The sequence below is a fragment of the Leptodactylus fuscus genome, chromosome 5, assembly GCF_031893055.1.
Source record: "Leptodactylus fuscus isolate aLepFus1 chromosome 5, aLepFus1.hap2, whole genome shotgun sequence".
Taxonomy (NCBI): domain Eukaryota; kingdom Metazoa; phylum Chordata; class Amphibia; order Anura; family Leptodactylidae; genus Leptodactylus; species Leptodactylus fuscus.
The window spans coordinates 188,299,138-188,315,212 of NC_134269.1; the positions used below are offsets into that span (position 1 = coordinate 188,299,138).

At 44.5% G+C, this 16,075-nt stretch overlaps 2 protein-coding genes across 3 annotated transcripts in view; one reads left to right on the forward strand and one right to left on the reverse strand.

Moving 5' to 3' along the window:
- Positions 1–4,810: 4,810 nt before the first annotated feature.
- MRPL22 (mitochondrial ribosomal protein L22) lies at positions 4,811–15,768 on the reverse strand. Its single transcript, XM_075274808.1, has 7 exons — positions 15,707–15,768; positions 14,116–14,149; positions 12,211–12,343; positions 10,624–10,689; positions 8,731–8,808; positions 6,293–6,362; positions 4,811–5,155 (listed from the first exon to the last, which is right to left on the reverse strand). The coding sequence occupies exons 1-7, from the start codon at positions 15,726–15,728 to the stop codon at positions 4,944–4,946; spliced, it is 615 nt and encodes a 204-aa protein (XP_075130909.1). The 5' UTR covers positions 15,729–15,768; the 3' UTR covers positions 4,811–4,943.
- Positions 15,769–15,782: 14 nt separating this feature from the next.
- Positions 15,783–16,075, forward strand: part of GEMIN5 (gem nuclear organelle associated protein 5) — a 33,786-nt gene continuing 33,493 nt past the window's right edge. For both annotated transcript variants that reach the window (XM_075274806.1, XM_075274807.1), the window contains exon 1: positions 15,783–15,849. The gene's annotated coding sequence lies outside the window, so the exon portion shown is untranslated. The remainder of the gene's footprint in view (positions 15,850–16,075) is intronic.

Here is a 16,075-nt window from a genome sequence, read left to right on the forward strand (position 1 = left end):
CACGTGGGGGTGACTTACAGATCAGTATACACGGCCCTGTGTCCGCAGAGGTGTATTTTTAGTCTCTGCACGCTACCGAAGAGAAGATTATGTTAGAGATTCTGTAGCTCCCTCTCCTGTACTCTTGCTTACAGCACAAATCCCATTGAAGACAAGGCCTTGGCATCCAGAGCAGCAACAAAGCCCCGAAGACTACATTATTGTAATCCAGTAATCTGGCAGATCAGAGCGACTGCCGCGGAATACTCTGTACATCGGACAGGGATCTGGAAGAGTCAGAAACTGGCATTAATTGTCAGCAGCGGGTATTGTCTGCGCAATGCCGGGCATCATTACAAGGCAACTTCCCCGACTAGGATCTGCCTTAACACCTTTATCCGAGATGCGGCATAATACTTGGCTCTGACCTTTTGTCCACGCTGGAGCAATAAATAGATCGTAAAATTGTCCATTTTACATTAGTGGATGATACAGAGAGAGTAAACCAACCATAAAAGAACAACTCTATCCAAAATCTAATGTCTACTTTTAAATTCGCATAATGCAAATCTGTTAAAACACTAATACGTATTTAAAGGGAACCTGTGCCCAAATTTTCCTGTTGTAAAGCCATACGTGCCCGCACTAAAAATCAAAGAGCTGTATACTCACCTGCCGCTGTACCAGGCATCACATAATTCTACAGTGTGCTGAATTCAGAACACTGCCAGCTTTCCCGGTATGCACCCCAATGCTGGACCTCCTTGCACTGTCTAGCGCTCTCTCTTGGTCTCCTTGGTGACATCATACACCCGGGGTCACCAATGAGACCTGTGATTGGAGCTCAGCAGTGACATGGCCACGCTGAACATCATGATGTCATGACAATAGACGTGCCTATGTAACAGCCTCAACGTGCCAATCACAGGCCTCAATGGTGACCAAGAGCATATGACGTCACCAAGAGACTGCCAATCCTGGACAATGCCTAGAGATGGGCGAACCTCTCAACATTAGTTTTGTTCAGGTTTGGGTACCCTGGCTGCATCCAGTGCTCCTGAGGGGTCCTCTTCCAGCCTCCAGGGTGACTGTTGAGGCCTATGATTGTCTCGGGGATAACATGGAACGTGCTTAGTCATGAGGCTTTAATGTGACTGTCATGACATCAGCGTGCCCCATGTGACTGCTGAGGCCCATGTGTCACATCGCCCAGGAATCCATAAGAGGACTCCAAAGAAGTACCCGAGGCTGCCAGGACGTCCTGGAGAAGTGAGGGAAGTCTAGGTATTTATGTTTGTGTACCTCCCATATGCCTACACTTTTTATACTCTGGGGTCTGACCCCACAGTAAAATAGGGGTTCGTGATTGACAAATTCAAAAGTTTTGGGCTCAGGTCACGTCTGAAACTTTCGGAATATTTTGGTTAAATCTGGTTTGATCCAAACCAGGTTATTTCTAGTAATGACCTAGAAAGTTGGCCAACTAAGGGAATTTTCTGGAAGGGGGCACCTACCACTTTACTCTAGGTTCATAACTGTACACTTGGGGACCCAAAACACAGAAACCCAAAAAGTGGTTACCCGCGGACCCCATGAACTATAATTGGATCCACCGGATCCTTGCATGACTTTTCTCTTCACATTTTTCAAGCAGATTCCCCCAAAAGAAACCAGGCACTGGTGTGAACCCAATCTTACAGATATACAGAGCCATCCGTTGCCCATAGACTTTACTTATTTACATTTTAGGGCAGGTTCACACCTGCGCCCGGTCTCCGCCTTGTGGGTTACCGTATTCTGCTCGAGAAACTGGACAGGAGACAATAACCCGGCAGTCAGTGTCCACCCGTGAGCGTCTTCTGGTCTCCGTGGCAAAACCGTTTTTTTTTTAACTGGACACAAAATCCTGCATGTCCGACTTTGTGTCCAGTTAAAAAAAGTGGTTTCACCGCAGAGAGGCAGAAGACGCTCACGGGCGGTCACTTTGCAAACCCATTCAAGTGAGTGGGTTTGAAAACTGACTGCCAGTTTCCGTCTCCTGTCCAGTTTCTTGGGCAGAAGATGGAAACCTGCAAAGTGGAGACTGGGCGCAGGTGTGAACTCGCCCTTACTTTTTTTTGCTGGATGCCTCTATAGAATATTGCAATATGTGCATTACCCCATAATGGCAGAAAACCTGTCATACCAACATATACCAGACCCAAAGGTCTTCGGGCTCCGCCATGTGAATGTGGGCCTTACGATACATTTGATGTACTGTACACACTTTCAGCTGTTCCGTGATCTAGAGACATCTTTCTGTAAAGAACACATGAAAAAAAGTTAATGTACTAAAACTTTCCCACCAGCTACCGGGCCTCAAGCTGACACGGGGAGGCACTAGTCAACAAGCGTCTGACTAATATTGTGAGTGAATGATTAATTACATGCTTGCTCATATCTAGAACATTCCGTCGCCATCGCAAGACTTTAATTTATGCCGTTGAGAAAATGTCATTGTAACGTTCTACTTCAATTATCTGTATCAATGTCTTTCAAGTAGTAGAAGTGCTGAATCCGGAGTCCTGGATGTGCGCGCTGCCCCCGTACATACTAATTACTACTTGTGTATTAAGAGACACGCCACAGGAACCGAGGAGAAAAGAGTGCCCCCCTCCTCCGCAGTACCGATACACGACTGTCATTCCATCCCTCACCTCGTATAAGCCGTCAGCATCGCGGACACAGATTGTTACTGATCATTCTGACATGGGGCCCATTATTCATGATGGTGTCCTGCTGTACATAAGCTTGCCAGCACGAGAGCTGCACGTGGATGTGCTTTGCCACCAGTGAAGACCACAGAGAGAACGAAAATTTCACCATGATGCATATCCAATATGGACGGCCAATAGGAAGTTACTGAACAGAAATCATTGACATAGTGAAAAAGCTCCTTTAAAGGAGAGGTTGGGCCCTGAAAACTTGTCTGATCATTTATGGTTGGCTTTGAAATAAAACCACCACTGGTATGGCCATACAATTTAGATAGCTGTCACTTAGATAACAGCTATTCCTCCCACTACCTTTATATGCACACATGCTCAGATCAGCTAAGGGTGCAGGTGTTATTACTAGGGCAAAAGGATTAACTGTCAGACACCTATTAAGCCGCATTCACATCTGCGTTAGGTTGTCCGTTTTTCTGATCCATTCCAGGACCAGAATTATGGAAAATGGTCTGTCCAATGATGGACACAAATGGATCCGAAGGGTACCATTGACTATAATGGGGTCTGCCAGGTATCCATTGTGTTTACTGGAAATCACCGGACATAAAAATCTGGCTCACAAAAATTGTTGGTCTGGGATTCCTGTCCGATATGTGCCAGATGGAGGGGGCAGTATAGATGTGAATGTACCCTAACTTCACCTGAGAATAATGGGATGAGACATGTTCAAAATCTGTCATCAGGGAGAAGCCCCCAAACACATTTACTCAGATTTATGGAGGTGCAACCCCTCACAGTTCAGTTGTTCTACTAGCAATACAGGGGATGAAGCCCGAAGCAGAAGGCTCTGTCCACTGTACACAGGTCATGCCAGAGAACTCAGCTCTTCTCATTCTGTACTGCTATACAGTGTACAGAGTCTTCTGCTTCTGGCTACATTCCCAGGTATGGGTATAGGAGGCAGCCAAAGCTGCTGAGCAGTGCGGAGTCCTGGTCTGGGACCCCCAGTCTGACACTAGGTGAATGGATGGCAAAGGGAACGGAGACCGATCTGAAGACCTATTCTGAGAATCAAAAGGACCACCTGCGGTTATCTTCAATTTGTATTAGGATCAACCAAATGGTATCTACATACTCCATACTAGTCAACAGGCAAAATAGCACATTAATTATGTAGTAATGACACCTGATGGCCACAGGTGGTATTGCAGTCATACTGTAATGGTTCATTAGTCTGTAAGGCGTTGGCTATAAGACAATGCATCAATAAGAATACGCACATGGGGGGTAGAGAAATTAAGGCTGGCATATCTGATGCCATCTTCATCTCGTCTGTGCTGGAGTGATGCATCTAATTTATTAAGAGGCACATGTGACTTCTGGCTGTTTCTGGCATAAAAGGGTTAATTAAAGGGTTTGTCTGGAACTATGATATTAGAGCTTCAGTTCTTCTTCTCAGGCCAGTGACATCACATCCACTGGTCACATCCCCAGGCTGCAGTTCAGTCCCATTCAAATGAATGGGGCTGAACTGCAATACCAATCACAACCATTATACAATGTATGGTGCTGTGTTTGGTAACTAGTAATGCAATGCATTTACTTCTATGCAATGACTACCCATTAAGCTTAGTTAGTCTTCTGCTTATATAGCAGCAAAAAGAAAGAAGCAGTGCTGCAGTGTAAAGCATGTGTGAGGTATGCAGTAGGAGAATGAGCCACTGATGAGATCTGGGGGAAGATTTCAACCATACAAGGCCTCATACACACCACAGAGCAGTAAGTAATATAAAGCAGATGTGAAAACTAGCCATGTGCCCAGCATAAAAGCATCAGCCTTAAAGGGAATATGAAAAATCTTTATCCTCTATCCATATCCAATTGCTGATTGGTGGGGATCTGACCGCAGAGACCCCCGCCGATCCTGAGAACACCCACAGCAAACTTAGCGGCAGTGGATGCAGACACATAGCCGTGTGCTGTACTTGGACTCTGGCACTACTATTGGAATGACTAAAGCGGGGATGCGCCTGTGGTTACATTCACAGGATCTCAGGATTGATAGGGATCTCAGTGGTCAGACCGCCACTGATCAGCAGTTTATACAAACTATTCCATATTGACTCTAGACCATTATATCCCACTACCAAATTCTTTAATATGAAAACAATATTTAATTTTAACATATGAATTTTCAGGGGTGTGTAAATTCGACCCCCTCCCCAGTCCATAGCACTCCATGGAGCGGCGGCTTCACAAGCTGTGGGTGATGGTGCGGTTTTTCAACTGCTGCACATAGTCCTTGGCCTGCTGGAATCCGTCAATAGGTTTTTCTTTTGGTGGTGGTGGTCCTTCAACCAACTTGACAAAATAATGGCAGTGTACCTTATCCATGATACCAAATCTGCCCCGGCCGTGATAACGGATCCGCTTCAGGTACGTGCCTTTATTGGAAAAGGAGTCGGCTGCAGGTGAACAGAAAGAGGCTTGTGTGAACAATGTTATTTTCAACTATTACATATGTTTACAGAACCTGATACCCAAGTTGGAAACACGACCATATGGAAATATTTCTATCACCTTACCATGTAATGCCGCTGCCTTTATAGGAGTGGCCCTACCAGCACAACAGCTGTCCAAAAACGAATAAAGACGGAAGCAGGAAGTTACATATGGCAACCAACAATAGGCTTCTTGTATGTAGCCTCCAGGTAAAAGAGGGTGTACTACAGGCACATTGTTTACACCTGCTATGACCCGTGGGAAAGCACCGTTCTTGCCACGACCCCTGGGAAAGGGGCAATCCTGCCAGGACCCCTGGGAAAGGGGCAATCCTGCCACGGCCCCTGGGAAAGGGGCAATCCTGCCCCGGCCCCTGGGAAAGGGGCAATCCTGCCCCGGCCCCTGGGAAAGGGGCAATCCTGCCACGGCCCCTGGGAAAGGGGCAATCCTGCCACGGCCCCTGGGAAAGGGGCAATCCTGCCACGGCCCCTGGGAAAGGGGCAATCCTGCCACGGCCCCTGGGAAAGGGGCAATCCTGCCACGGCCCCTGGGAAAGGAGCAATCCTGCCACAACCCCTGGGAAAGGGGCAATCCTGCCACGACCCCTGGGAAAGGGGAAATTCTGCCACGACCACTGGGAAGAGGGCAATCCTGCAATGACCAATGGAAAGGGGGAAATCCTGCTACGACTACTGTCTCCTATATCTGGCATAGATTTGTCCTGGTTACTGCCAAAATTCAATTTGGTGGGCGTCATATTCTTAACACTGTGACTGCTTTTTTCCTAGGATCTTTGGTGGCATTGTAGATTGGACTGCCACCAATGATAAAACGATTGGATATCCTATTACCTTAGAAGATAATGTGATGCTGCTGTATACATATTTACTGCTAACAGTCCAATTCTGCAATACTGTGTAAAGGGTATTATATTAGGCACAGACCAGACCCTTAGGTTACATTGCTTATTGCTGCCATGAAGCCAGGTAATTCCGGAGCTCCTTAAATGTTACGGTTCTTAATGGCTGAGCCCCTTCCTGTACTTGAAGGTTATATATTAAGTCTCTATAGACCACACATCACTCCTGTGAAGTCCTTACCTACGTGAAGGTTAGATTTATATTCCACATGGTGATTTCTCACTGCCATTTCCTGAGCTTCTAACAAGACCTAAAACATAACATGTGAAATAAATTGTCAAACATTGTCATTCAAAAGGTAAAAAAGAATATGGCACAAGTCATACCAGGAACATGTGCTTCTATGTTTGCCGCTTATTAGAAAGAACCTGTAGCAAAGAGAGGTTTCCCAGCTCCCTCTAGTGGCAGACTATACTTTTTGCAAGCGTGCACTTGATATGAGACAGATGAACTGTATATATGACAGAGGAGAGAAGCTGAGCTCTGTGATATATAGGGTTATATGATAGAGGGAGAGAAGCTGAGCTCTGTGATATATAGGGTTATATGATGGAGGAGAGAAGCTGAGCTCTGTGATATATAGGGTTATATGATAGAGGGAGAGAAGCTAAGCGCTGTGATATATAGGGTTATATGATAGAGGGAGAGAAGCTGAGCTCTGTGATATATAGGGTTATATGATAGATGAGAGAAGCTGAGCTCTGTGATATATAGGGTTATATGATAGAGGAGAGAAGCTGAGCTCCGTGATATATAGGATTATATGATAGAGGAGAGAAGCTGAGCTCTGTGATATATAGGGTTATATAACAGAGGAGAGAAGCTGAGCTCTGTGATATATAGGGTTATATGGTAGAGGAGAGAAGCTGAGCTCTGTGATATATAGGGTTATATGATAGAGGAGAGAAGCTGAGCTCTGTGATATATAGGGTTATATGATAGAGGAGAGAAGCTGAGCTCTGTGATATATAGGGTTATATGATAGAGGAGAGAAGCTGAGCTCTGTGATATATAGGATTATATGATAGAGGAGAGAAGCTGAGCTCTGTGATATATAGGGTTATATGATAGAGGAGAGAAGCTGAGCTCTGTGATATATATATAGGGTTATAGGATAGATGAGAGAAGCTGAGCTCTGTGATATATAGGGTTATATAACAGAGGAGAGAAGCTGAGCTCTGTGATATATAGGGATATATGATGGAGGAGAGAAGCTGAGCTCTGTGATATATAGGGTTATATAACAGAGGAGAGAAGCTGAGCTCTGTGATATATAGGGTTATATGGTAGAGGAGAGAAGCTGAGCTCTGTGATATATAGGGTTATATGATAGAGGAGAGAAGCTGAGCTCTGTGATATATAGGGTTATATGATAGAGGAGAGAAGCTGAGCTCTGTGATATATAGGGTTATATGATAGAGGAGAGAAGCTGAGCTCTGTGATATATAGGATTATATGATAGAGGAGAGAAGCTGAGCTCTGTGATATATAGGGTTATATGATAGAGGAGAGAAGCTGAGCTCTGTGATATATATATAGGGTTATAGGATAGATGAGAGAAGCTGAGCTCTGTGATATATAGGGTTATATAACAGAGGAGAGAAGCTGAGCTCTGTGATATATAGGGATATATGATGGAGGAGAGAAGCTGAGCTCTGTGATATATAGGGCTATATCATAGAGGAGAGAGGCTGAGGTCTGTGATAGATAGGGTTATATGATAGAGGAGAGAAGCTGAGCTCTGTGATATATAGGGTTATATGATAGAGGAGAGAAGCTGAGTTCTGTGATATATAGGTATATAAGATAGAGGGAGAGGAGCTGAACTCTGTGATATATAGGGTTATATGATAGAGGGAGAAAAGCTGAGCTCTGTGATATATAGGGTTATATGATAGAGGAGAGAAGCTGAGCTCTGTTATATATAGGGTTATATGATAGAGGAGAGAAGCTGAGCTCTGTGATATATAAGGTTATATGGTAGAGGAGAGTAGCTGAGCTCTGTGATATATAGGGTTATATAACAGAGGAGAGAAGCTGAGCTCTGTGATATATAGGGTTATGATAGAGGTAGAGAAGCTGAACTCTGTGATATGTAGAGTTATATGATAGAGGAGAATCCCCCTCCCCCCCCCCCAAAAAAAAAAAAAAGGACATAAAATATTTTGAGCACATTATTATTTAAAAATAAATACACGCATGTAGTACACTTAAGTAACTCTGGGATATTTCCTTCTCACTTTCTAGCAGCTGTAGTTTCCACTTTTCTATCTGTTGACTAAATTTTTAGTAAATTCTCTAGTCACTAAAAAAGCTTGTCTTTATGAACACACTAATGAACGACACAAAGGAGACAGAGAGAAGAGGGGGATGATGCTGCAGTCTCTCAACAGCTTGCTTTAGGCTGTGAGAGGGAAGGGGGAGCAGCTCCTTGTTCTAAGCACACAACACTGCTCACCAGAAAGAGCCTGCCCACTCAACACAGTTATAGAGAAACACTAGATTAAAGATCCAAGTTATGAAGGGGTTAAGTCTAACTATAAACAGTGTAAGGCTTATGATACAACTTATTATTAATAATACATGCTCTTTATCTGTCTAGTGTTTCCTTGTCTTACCTCTTTAATTATTTTTGCTCCTTTCTTGTCACTGAATTCCATCTGCGCAATCGCCTGGTCTATAGACATCCCCTTGATCTAGAAGAAGAGACAAACGGTTAAACCTTTAGGATCATGTGACTGATGGGTTATTATTCCGCTACTAAGCAGGCCCCTAAGGGCTGTGACGCTCACTGGATGAAAGCCGTTCTATGGAAACTGGGAATCATTTACATATCTCCCTCCACGATCTAGATGAATTAATAAGTCCGCTCATTTTTTACTTTGATGACCAAGAAACTCATTTTCTAAAAGTCTGTTTGTGGTTACAGTCAAAGTTCTGGATTTAGGAAATTAATCACGAGGAACCGGCGGGGATTCAATTTGCGAAATGGGATTTAAAGGCTTCTCAAGCAAGACCGACTGCTAGGGAGCTGTGATCATTTATTTACAGGGTGCTGGTAATGTCACTTACATGCTATCTCCCACCCAGGTCTGTAAAGTTTTGGCTGCATTAGAGCGCCAAGACATTTTTGGACCATCAGTCCCTGCTCCTAGCGGGGCTCATAATCTGAATTTCCTCTTGTCATGCCTACCTTATTACATAGGAATCCATCAAACATGGATTGCAACTGAGAACCCAAGTCCTGCCAGCAGCAGCTGTTTATTTCCCCAACAGCACTCCCGCAGGAAAGATGAAGCATTACACAGCACACCTTCAAACCAATGATCTGTATAGTTGCTCTCCTCACAGGCTAATAAATAGGTCCACAATAGGGTATGAAAATGAGTTTTCTTACCAGGTCCCTTTACTACCCTTGGCTCTCCCAATAGATCTCACAGGGCATATATTGTGTTGTGAAAAGATAAACTATGCCCATTGTGCAGAAATCTGCCATGTGTTTATCAGACATCCACCATTTTGTACCACTATGAGAACTGCTCTCTTAAAATTGTCAAGTTGCTGGCACTCCTTCTCTGTAAGGCTAGATCCTATGGCATGGCTAAGGCGTCTGGGGGAGAAGAGTCCTGTCACTGATCTGTGTTCCTGTCCAGAATAAAGTTAAGTTTACATGCCGCTACCACTAGGTGGGGCTCACTGCATACAGATTTATAGAGAGCAACTCTAGAGGCTTACTATACGTTCCAATTAATGAGGGAGGACCAAAGAAGATATAAGAAGTAAAAAAAGCATATAACCATTCTGCTACAATACACCATTTTTTCTCACCATTCTTTGCTTCCAGGTGGTCGGGGCCCACATTGAGTTTTGCTGTCGGGCCCTGTGATTTCTGTGTCCCTGCATATTGCAGATCAAGAGGTTTGCGAATGATCTCTACTCTTTGCAATCCTTATATTAGTCCTTATCAATTCCCATCTGATAAATTACAGGCTATAAATTCGGCTACTGTACTGTACTCTACACCTATAGTATAGCTACAGGGCTTGTGGGTTTTTTATGGCATATAATTAGGTTAGGCCATTAATATCTGATTGGTGGTGGCCCGGTACTATACACTGTACAGATACAGAGGCAGATGTATAGTGGCCATGGGGTATTACTGCAGCTCTGCCCTCATTGAAGTGACTGGGGCAGCGGTCACACCTGCACACTACAGCACCATTCATAGAGGACTCTTGGACTCCCATTCTTGTGATCACTGGAGTTCCTGGTAGTTAGACTTCCAGTGCTCAGACACTTAACCCATTAAAGTACTGTTCATGTGATAATCCCTTTAAGTAGGTCCTTGTGTCTCTTCATGTAATAATCCCAGACAGACTGGATGATGTTGAGATCAGGGTAGCCATATCATCACCTCCATAGGGTGCTCACACCAAATACATATATCCATATATCTCTATTATGATGCTGCGGATTATAACCACACACCACAGCTAGTAACCTGTACTTACCAGTGTGGCTAAATACCACATCTTGTCTTTGCTGTACTTGATTTCTCTCCGACAATGATGAACTTCCTGTGCAAATAAAGGAAGAAATTACATGAGTGAAGACCTGCTAATATCGTATATGCAATCGCAAATCAGGAATTTGTGGCAGCAAAAACCTTCTACATGTGACTCAGTGTTGGTGAGCCCTACATTATAGGCAGCCTGGTATAACAGCCAGTCCAGAGCCTGCTCTGTGTTAAGACAATAATTAGCTTCCCATCCCGTGGATAGGCCATATAAAAAATTAGGCTCAGACAACCCCTTTCATATTCCCCCCTATTGCCCCCCACACACTGTATATTAGCCCCTACAGTATGGTAGACCAGTGAAGGGGCCACTATATGGGGGGGACCAGCGGAGTGGCCATAAAAAAATTAGGTCTAACCCTGTTAAAAAGGTTGTCCATAAACTGGAGTGACCCCTGTGGTGGCTAGGGAAAAACTGAAAAAAAACAAAACATACTCACCTGTCCCCAGCAGCTCACTGTCCCCCACCATTGCGTGCTTGGTCTGATTGTGGTGCCTCATTTCTAGAAATCCTGTACCTAATTGGTGTCAGCAGTCCCATGAGGTGTAGTGCTCGAAACAAGACAGCATTGGCACGGGACTAATTGGACACTGGTGCCGGACAACGGAGCACAGGGAGCGGGTGAGTATCCTTCTTTGTTTGTTTTTAATTTTACATCACCCCACCCACCAAATAGGTTACTCCAATTCCTGGGGTTTATCCATCTTTCTAATATTGACTGCCTTTCCCTAGGAGAGACCGTCAATATTACATCTGCGGGTTCAACAGCTAGGACCTCTACAAATTTTTGAGGACAATGTGGCTACAAGTAATGGTAACAATTCCAGGAGCTACGCTGCTCACTTGCCATACAGGATGTAGCGGTGGGTTTAGGTACTGCAGTGGTGCACATCGTATGGTGGGAGAGCAGCATGGCTCCTGACCTGAGAAAAACAAAGAGTCTTCTGTACCCCCAAAATACAAGGTCTCGTAAAGCTACATTGAAAAAAAATTTAAAAAGTTATGAACGCAGAGAGGGATAAAATGTTACCGGTTGTGTTAGATCACTAAAGGGTTAAAATGCTAATAAGGCATCAAAGTTATGTGAGAACTACATGAGACATAAATTCAAAATAAAATAAAAATTTTGGGAGGATTTCTGCAATTTTAATGTGACTGTTAGAGGGTTAATCTATGGTCAAGATGTATTACAGTAATACCAAATGTCTATTTTTTTTTTTTTTGCTACGTTTTCAGAATAGGAAAGAAATAGTGTCTGTCACTGTCTCACCTTCACAGAGGGCCACATCAAGATGTGGTTGCCTTCAAATGGCCATGTTTGGTTTCAAAATGCCGATGTATATTGTTGGAAACCATTGGCACTATATGTATATAACCATAGCTCTTACGTGTACATAACCCCAGGTCCTACGTGTATGTGGCCATTGGCACTATGTCTACGTAACTGTCAGCCCTAGGTGTATGTAACCGCTGGGCTCTTTCTACATCAGCAAAGGATGCAAGACATTAAAATAGACTCACTGCGGGTCGCCGTGGCTCATCAGGAAGCTGAGGGGGGTAGACCACTCTGTTCTTCATCTCCCAGTTGTGTCTCTGCAGTGCGGCGGAGGTGTGGAGCCCGCTTTGCAATAAGCCAGCGCTGGTGGCTGTCAGGCTGTAATACAGCAAACATACTGTCATGAGAGCGGTGCACACTACTAGGTCACCTTACCATTAAATTCTACCGATCTACAAACTCTGATAGCCAAAGAATCTCAACAAAGGAGCAGATTTCCCTCAACCTTGTATGCAAGGGTTACATTGAGACTGTGATGCACACTGCAATGTCATGCTGCCTTTACTGCAAGTCGTGACAGCCTTTGTAACTTGCAAATAAGATAAGACAGTTGCAAGAAATCCATCAGGCCTGGATTGCTCATGGCTGCAGTAAATTCAGTCTGATTTATTTCATTACCTGCTACAATGAGATCTTTGGCCATACATTGTGCAGTTACAGGCACTTGGAGGAGTTTACTATTTCATCAATGCCAGAAAGCTGATTCACATTGGTGTAGATTTGAGGCCTGCGCCATGTTGTCATTTTCCCAACTCTTGTCAAAAATGGACAGGCTAGGGCAGGAACACCTAAACCCATCCAATTTACTAAAACTCATGCCAGAAAACTGATGTGAAATATAACTGGAAATCTAAGTCTGCCCCTGACTAGTACAGATTTATTTTCTGGTATATGGGACCTCCGAAGTCTCTAATAATTGTGGTGTCACTATAGATGGAGCACAAAATAAGACTGGCAAATTAGGCACCCATCTTAATAAACTCTACCCCCCTATTGTGTAGCCTTAGCATTAAAGTGGGGATATGGCATCACTTAATAGGCGGGCATTTGAGCTCTATGACCCACCTAGAATGAAGCGGCCACAGAGCTGATTTCGCATTGCCACCTTCTAGGTTTTCTCAGCACCGCCAACTGGCTGTACAAGGAATTACAGCAAGCCCCATTCACTTGGAAAGGGCCGTGTTGCAAGTCCTTGCACAACCATGAAACCCTGCTGATTTATGATGGAGTCCATGAGGTTTCTGTTGTATTAGACTACAAAAGTAGCAGTGCAAGGAAAAAAAGATGTGAACATAGCCAAAGTGACCGATGCTTTATTTCCCAGTGATCTGAAGCGTCTTGCCCTTTGTTGCCAGAGTTTCTGGTGCCTAAATCGCAGTGAGTGGCCACAAAATGATGAGTGTGCCAACCTGTGGCAGAAACAGCGTACCAACTGAGCTCCATGGCAAAAATATCAGAATTCTCTGCCCTGTGAACAGATCCTTACTACACTGTCTACCAATAAGTATTTGGACACCCATGCAAATGAAGATATCTGCGGTGTCATGTCTTCCGCCGTTAAATATTGTGTAGGAAAAGCATTCGTATTAGTCGCATGCAAGATGCCACGAAGTGCAGAGATGTCCAATTTCGAGAAAGGCTAATTGTGGGGTACCACAGAAATGGTCGATCCTTAAGGGACATACAGGTAACAAGCGAACTGAATTACCAAAAATCGACAGTGGCCTATGTGATTACAAAACGGAAGGTGAACGGTGAATGTGAGAATGTGCCCAGAGTCAGCAGACCCCCGAAACTGGGAGATAGAGATCGGCGAGTGCTGGACAGAGAAACTGCACCCAACCGATGGCTCACATACAGCAGGAGTTTCACCAGGCATCCGGGAGTATTGTGTCCATCAATACCATCCATAAGGAAGCATCTGCTGACTCTACCAACTATTGGATAGGAATAAATATTGTTTTTCTATTCTACCGCAGGTGTCCAAATACTTATTGGTAGACGGTGTAGCAGGAGAAAAGGCGGCAGAATAACAGGACAGCTCGGAATTCCCACCCACTACCTGACACATATGTAGGCTCTGTACTCACCCCCGCTGGATCCGGAATAGTGACCCCCATAGAGCTGCAAGAAAAACAGAAGATTCTAACATACCGACAAGAAAATAATAGTCACTGTGGGGGAAAGAATTTTTCTGGACGACTAGATTTATTAGCATCTATTGCCACCTGTTCTGCGTCATCGGGGGGAAAATGAATCAGTCCTAGTGATCATTATAACCAGTCAACACATCCCACCCAGTTATTCTCCGGGATAAGCGGCACTAGAAGGCTCTGATGGCCGCTTATTCTCCCCCACCTAATGGTTACCACTCCTGACATGTCTGTTTTAGTAAATACTTGGATGCCCCATGAAACAACTATGCTGAGGCATCATTTCTTATATCTCTTTGATGCTCCTCTGTTATTCCTCCAGGAAATATATGAATATACTAAAGGAGATGTCCAGGTTTTATAGTTGTTGACCTACCCTTAGATTAGTTAGAATAGTTCATAAATTAAAGGGGTTGTCCAGGCTGAAGCTATTTATGGCCCATCAGTAGGATATGCCATAAATATCTGATCAGTAGGGGGCCCAAGAGCCACCCTGCACCTATCAGCTGTATAGCGCCTCTTTCGCTACCCGTCCTATGCATTATACAGGGCAGGAAGCTCCCGGGCGATGTCACTGCAGCTCATAACTCATTGAAGTATGTTGTGTATGGGATGAGTGCCAGAAGCAGCTCCGAACAGCAAATCTCCCTGCACCCCAATGTGTAAATAGGCCATACACACCTTAAGCCCAGGCAACCCTATTAAAGATTGGGTGGGGTGACACTCAGGCCCCTGGCTGATCAGCTGTTTAAAGGGACTGAAGTGTTCAGGTAAGCCTCTTCTCTACTAACCATGCACAGTGTTGTACATTTGTATAGTAGCTATGCTTGGTTTTGTAGCTCAGCTCTATTCCCTTGAATGAGACTGAGATCCGATCAGGTCATGTGACATCAGATGGCCTGTGGCACTGAAGCAGTACTCAGAGAGCTGATCGACGGGGTGCTGGGTGTCAGATCCTAAGGATAGGTCATCAAATTAAAAATTCCCAGGAAACCCCTATAATAATAACAACTGGGTGTTACCATTGCCCTTGACAGTACGTCCTACAAGTCAGAGATTGTGAGCACTGACTGGGCAGCATCAGAAGGTGCAGGGACACCCTGGACTGGTAACTCTCAGATGTACTGATATATTTCCAGGAGGAATAACAGAGGAATGGAAAGTGCTAAGAGATGATCCAGAATACAAGTATTTAGTGCAAGAGCCATCCCAGGAGGTGACAGCTCCTCTGTACTGCTCGGCCCCTACACACTGCATGTTTAGTGATGTCAGGGCATGCTGGGACTTGTAGTTCCACTGACCCCTGAATACTATTTATTTATTAGCGGGCCAGTTTCTGTATGTCATGGCTACCCTGCAGGGTCCTGTCACCTCCTCCATGCCGCCCTCATGATGGACATGGCGGCCGCTCAGTACTTCTCATATATCGGTATATCTCCACGTTGTCAGCTCCTGCTCCCCCGTCACACACAGCCGCCCTCACACCCCCTCTCCCGGCTCTGACTTCCTCGCCCTCTCCGCTACTCACCCGCAGATATGGACGCAGCCATCTTGGACAGTCTCTCGCTTTACGACACGCTGGCTGTCAGTGCTCACATGGGAACCGGTTCTTTACGACAGTGGGATCGTGAACTGCTGCAGCGTGCTAGGGGGAAGACTGAGCTGGAGCAGGTAAGAGGGAATTACATGATGTGTGAGGGGTATATACTGTATATATCACCTGTATAAAGGATATAGTATCTACATACTGGGTATAACATCTATGCACTGGATATAACACCTACACGCTGTATATAATATCTACACACTGCATATTATATGCACATACTGTATACAACACCTACACACTATATATGATATCAACATACTGTATATAAAACCTACATACTGTATATAA

What these genes read in the sequence shown, in the direction of transcription:
- MRPL22 (XM_075274808.1), bottom strand. Translation starts at nt 15,728, where the DNA reads ATGGCTGCGTCCATATCTGCGG. An exon ending in ATGAGCCACGGCGACCCGCA is followed by an intron (nt 10,690 to 12,210) that starts GTGAGTCTATTT and finishes TTATTTGCACAG; the next exon opens with GAAGTTCATCATTGTCGGAG. An exon ending in GAGCAAAAATAATTAAAGAG is followed by an intron (nt 6,363 to 8,730) that starts GTAAGACAAGGA and finishes GTTATGTTTTAG; the next exon opens with GTCTTGTTAGAAGCTCAGGA.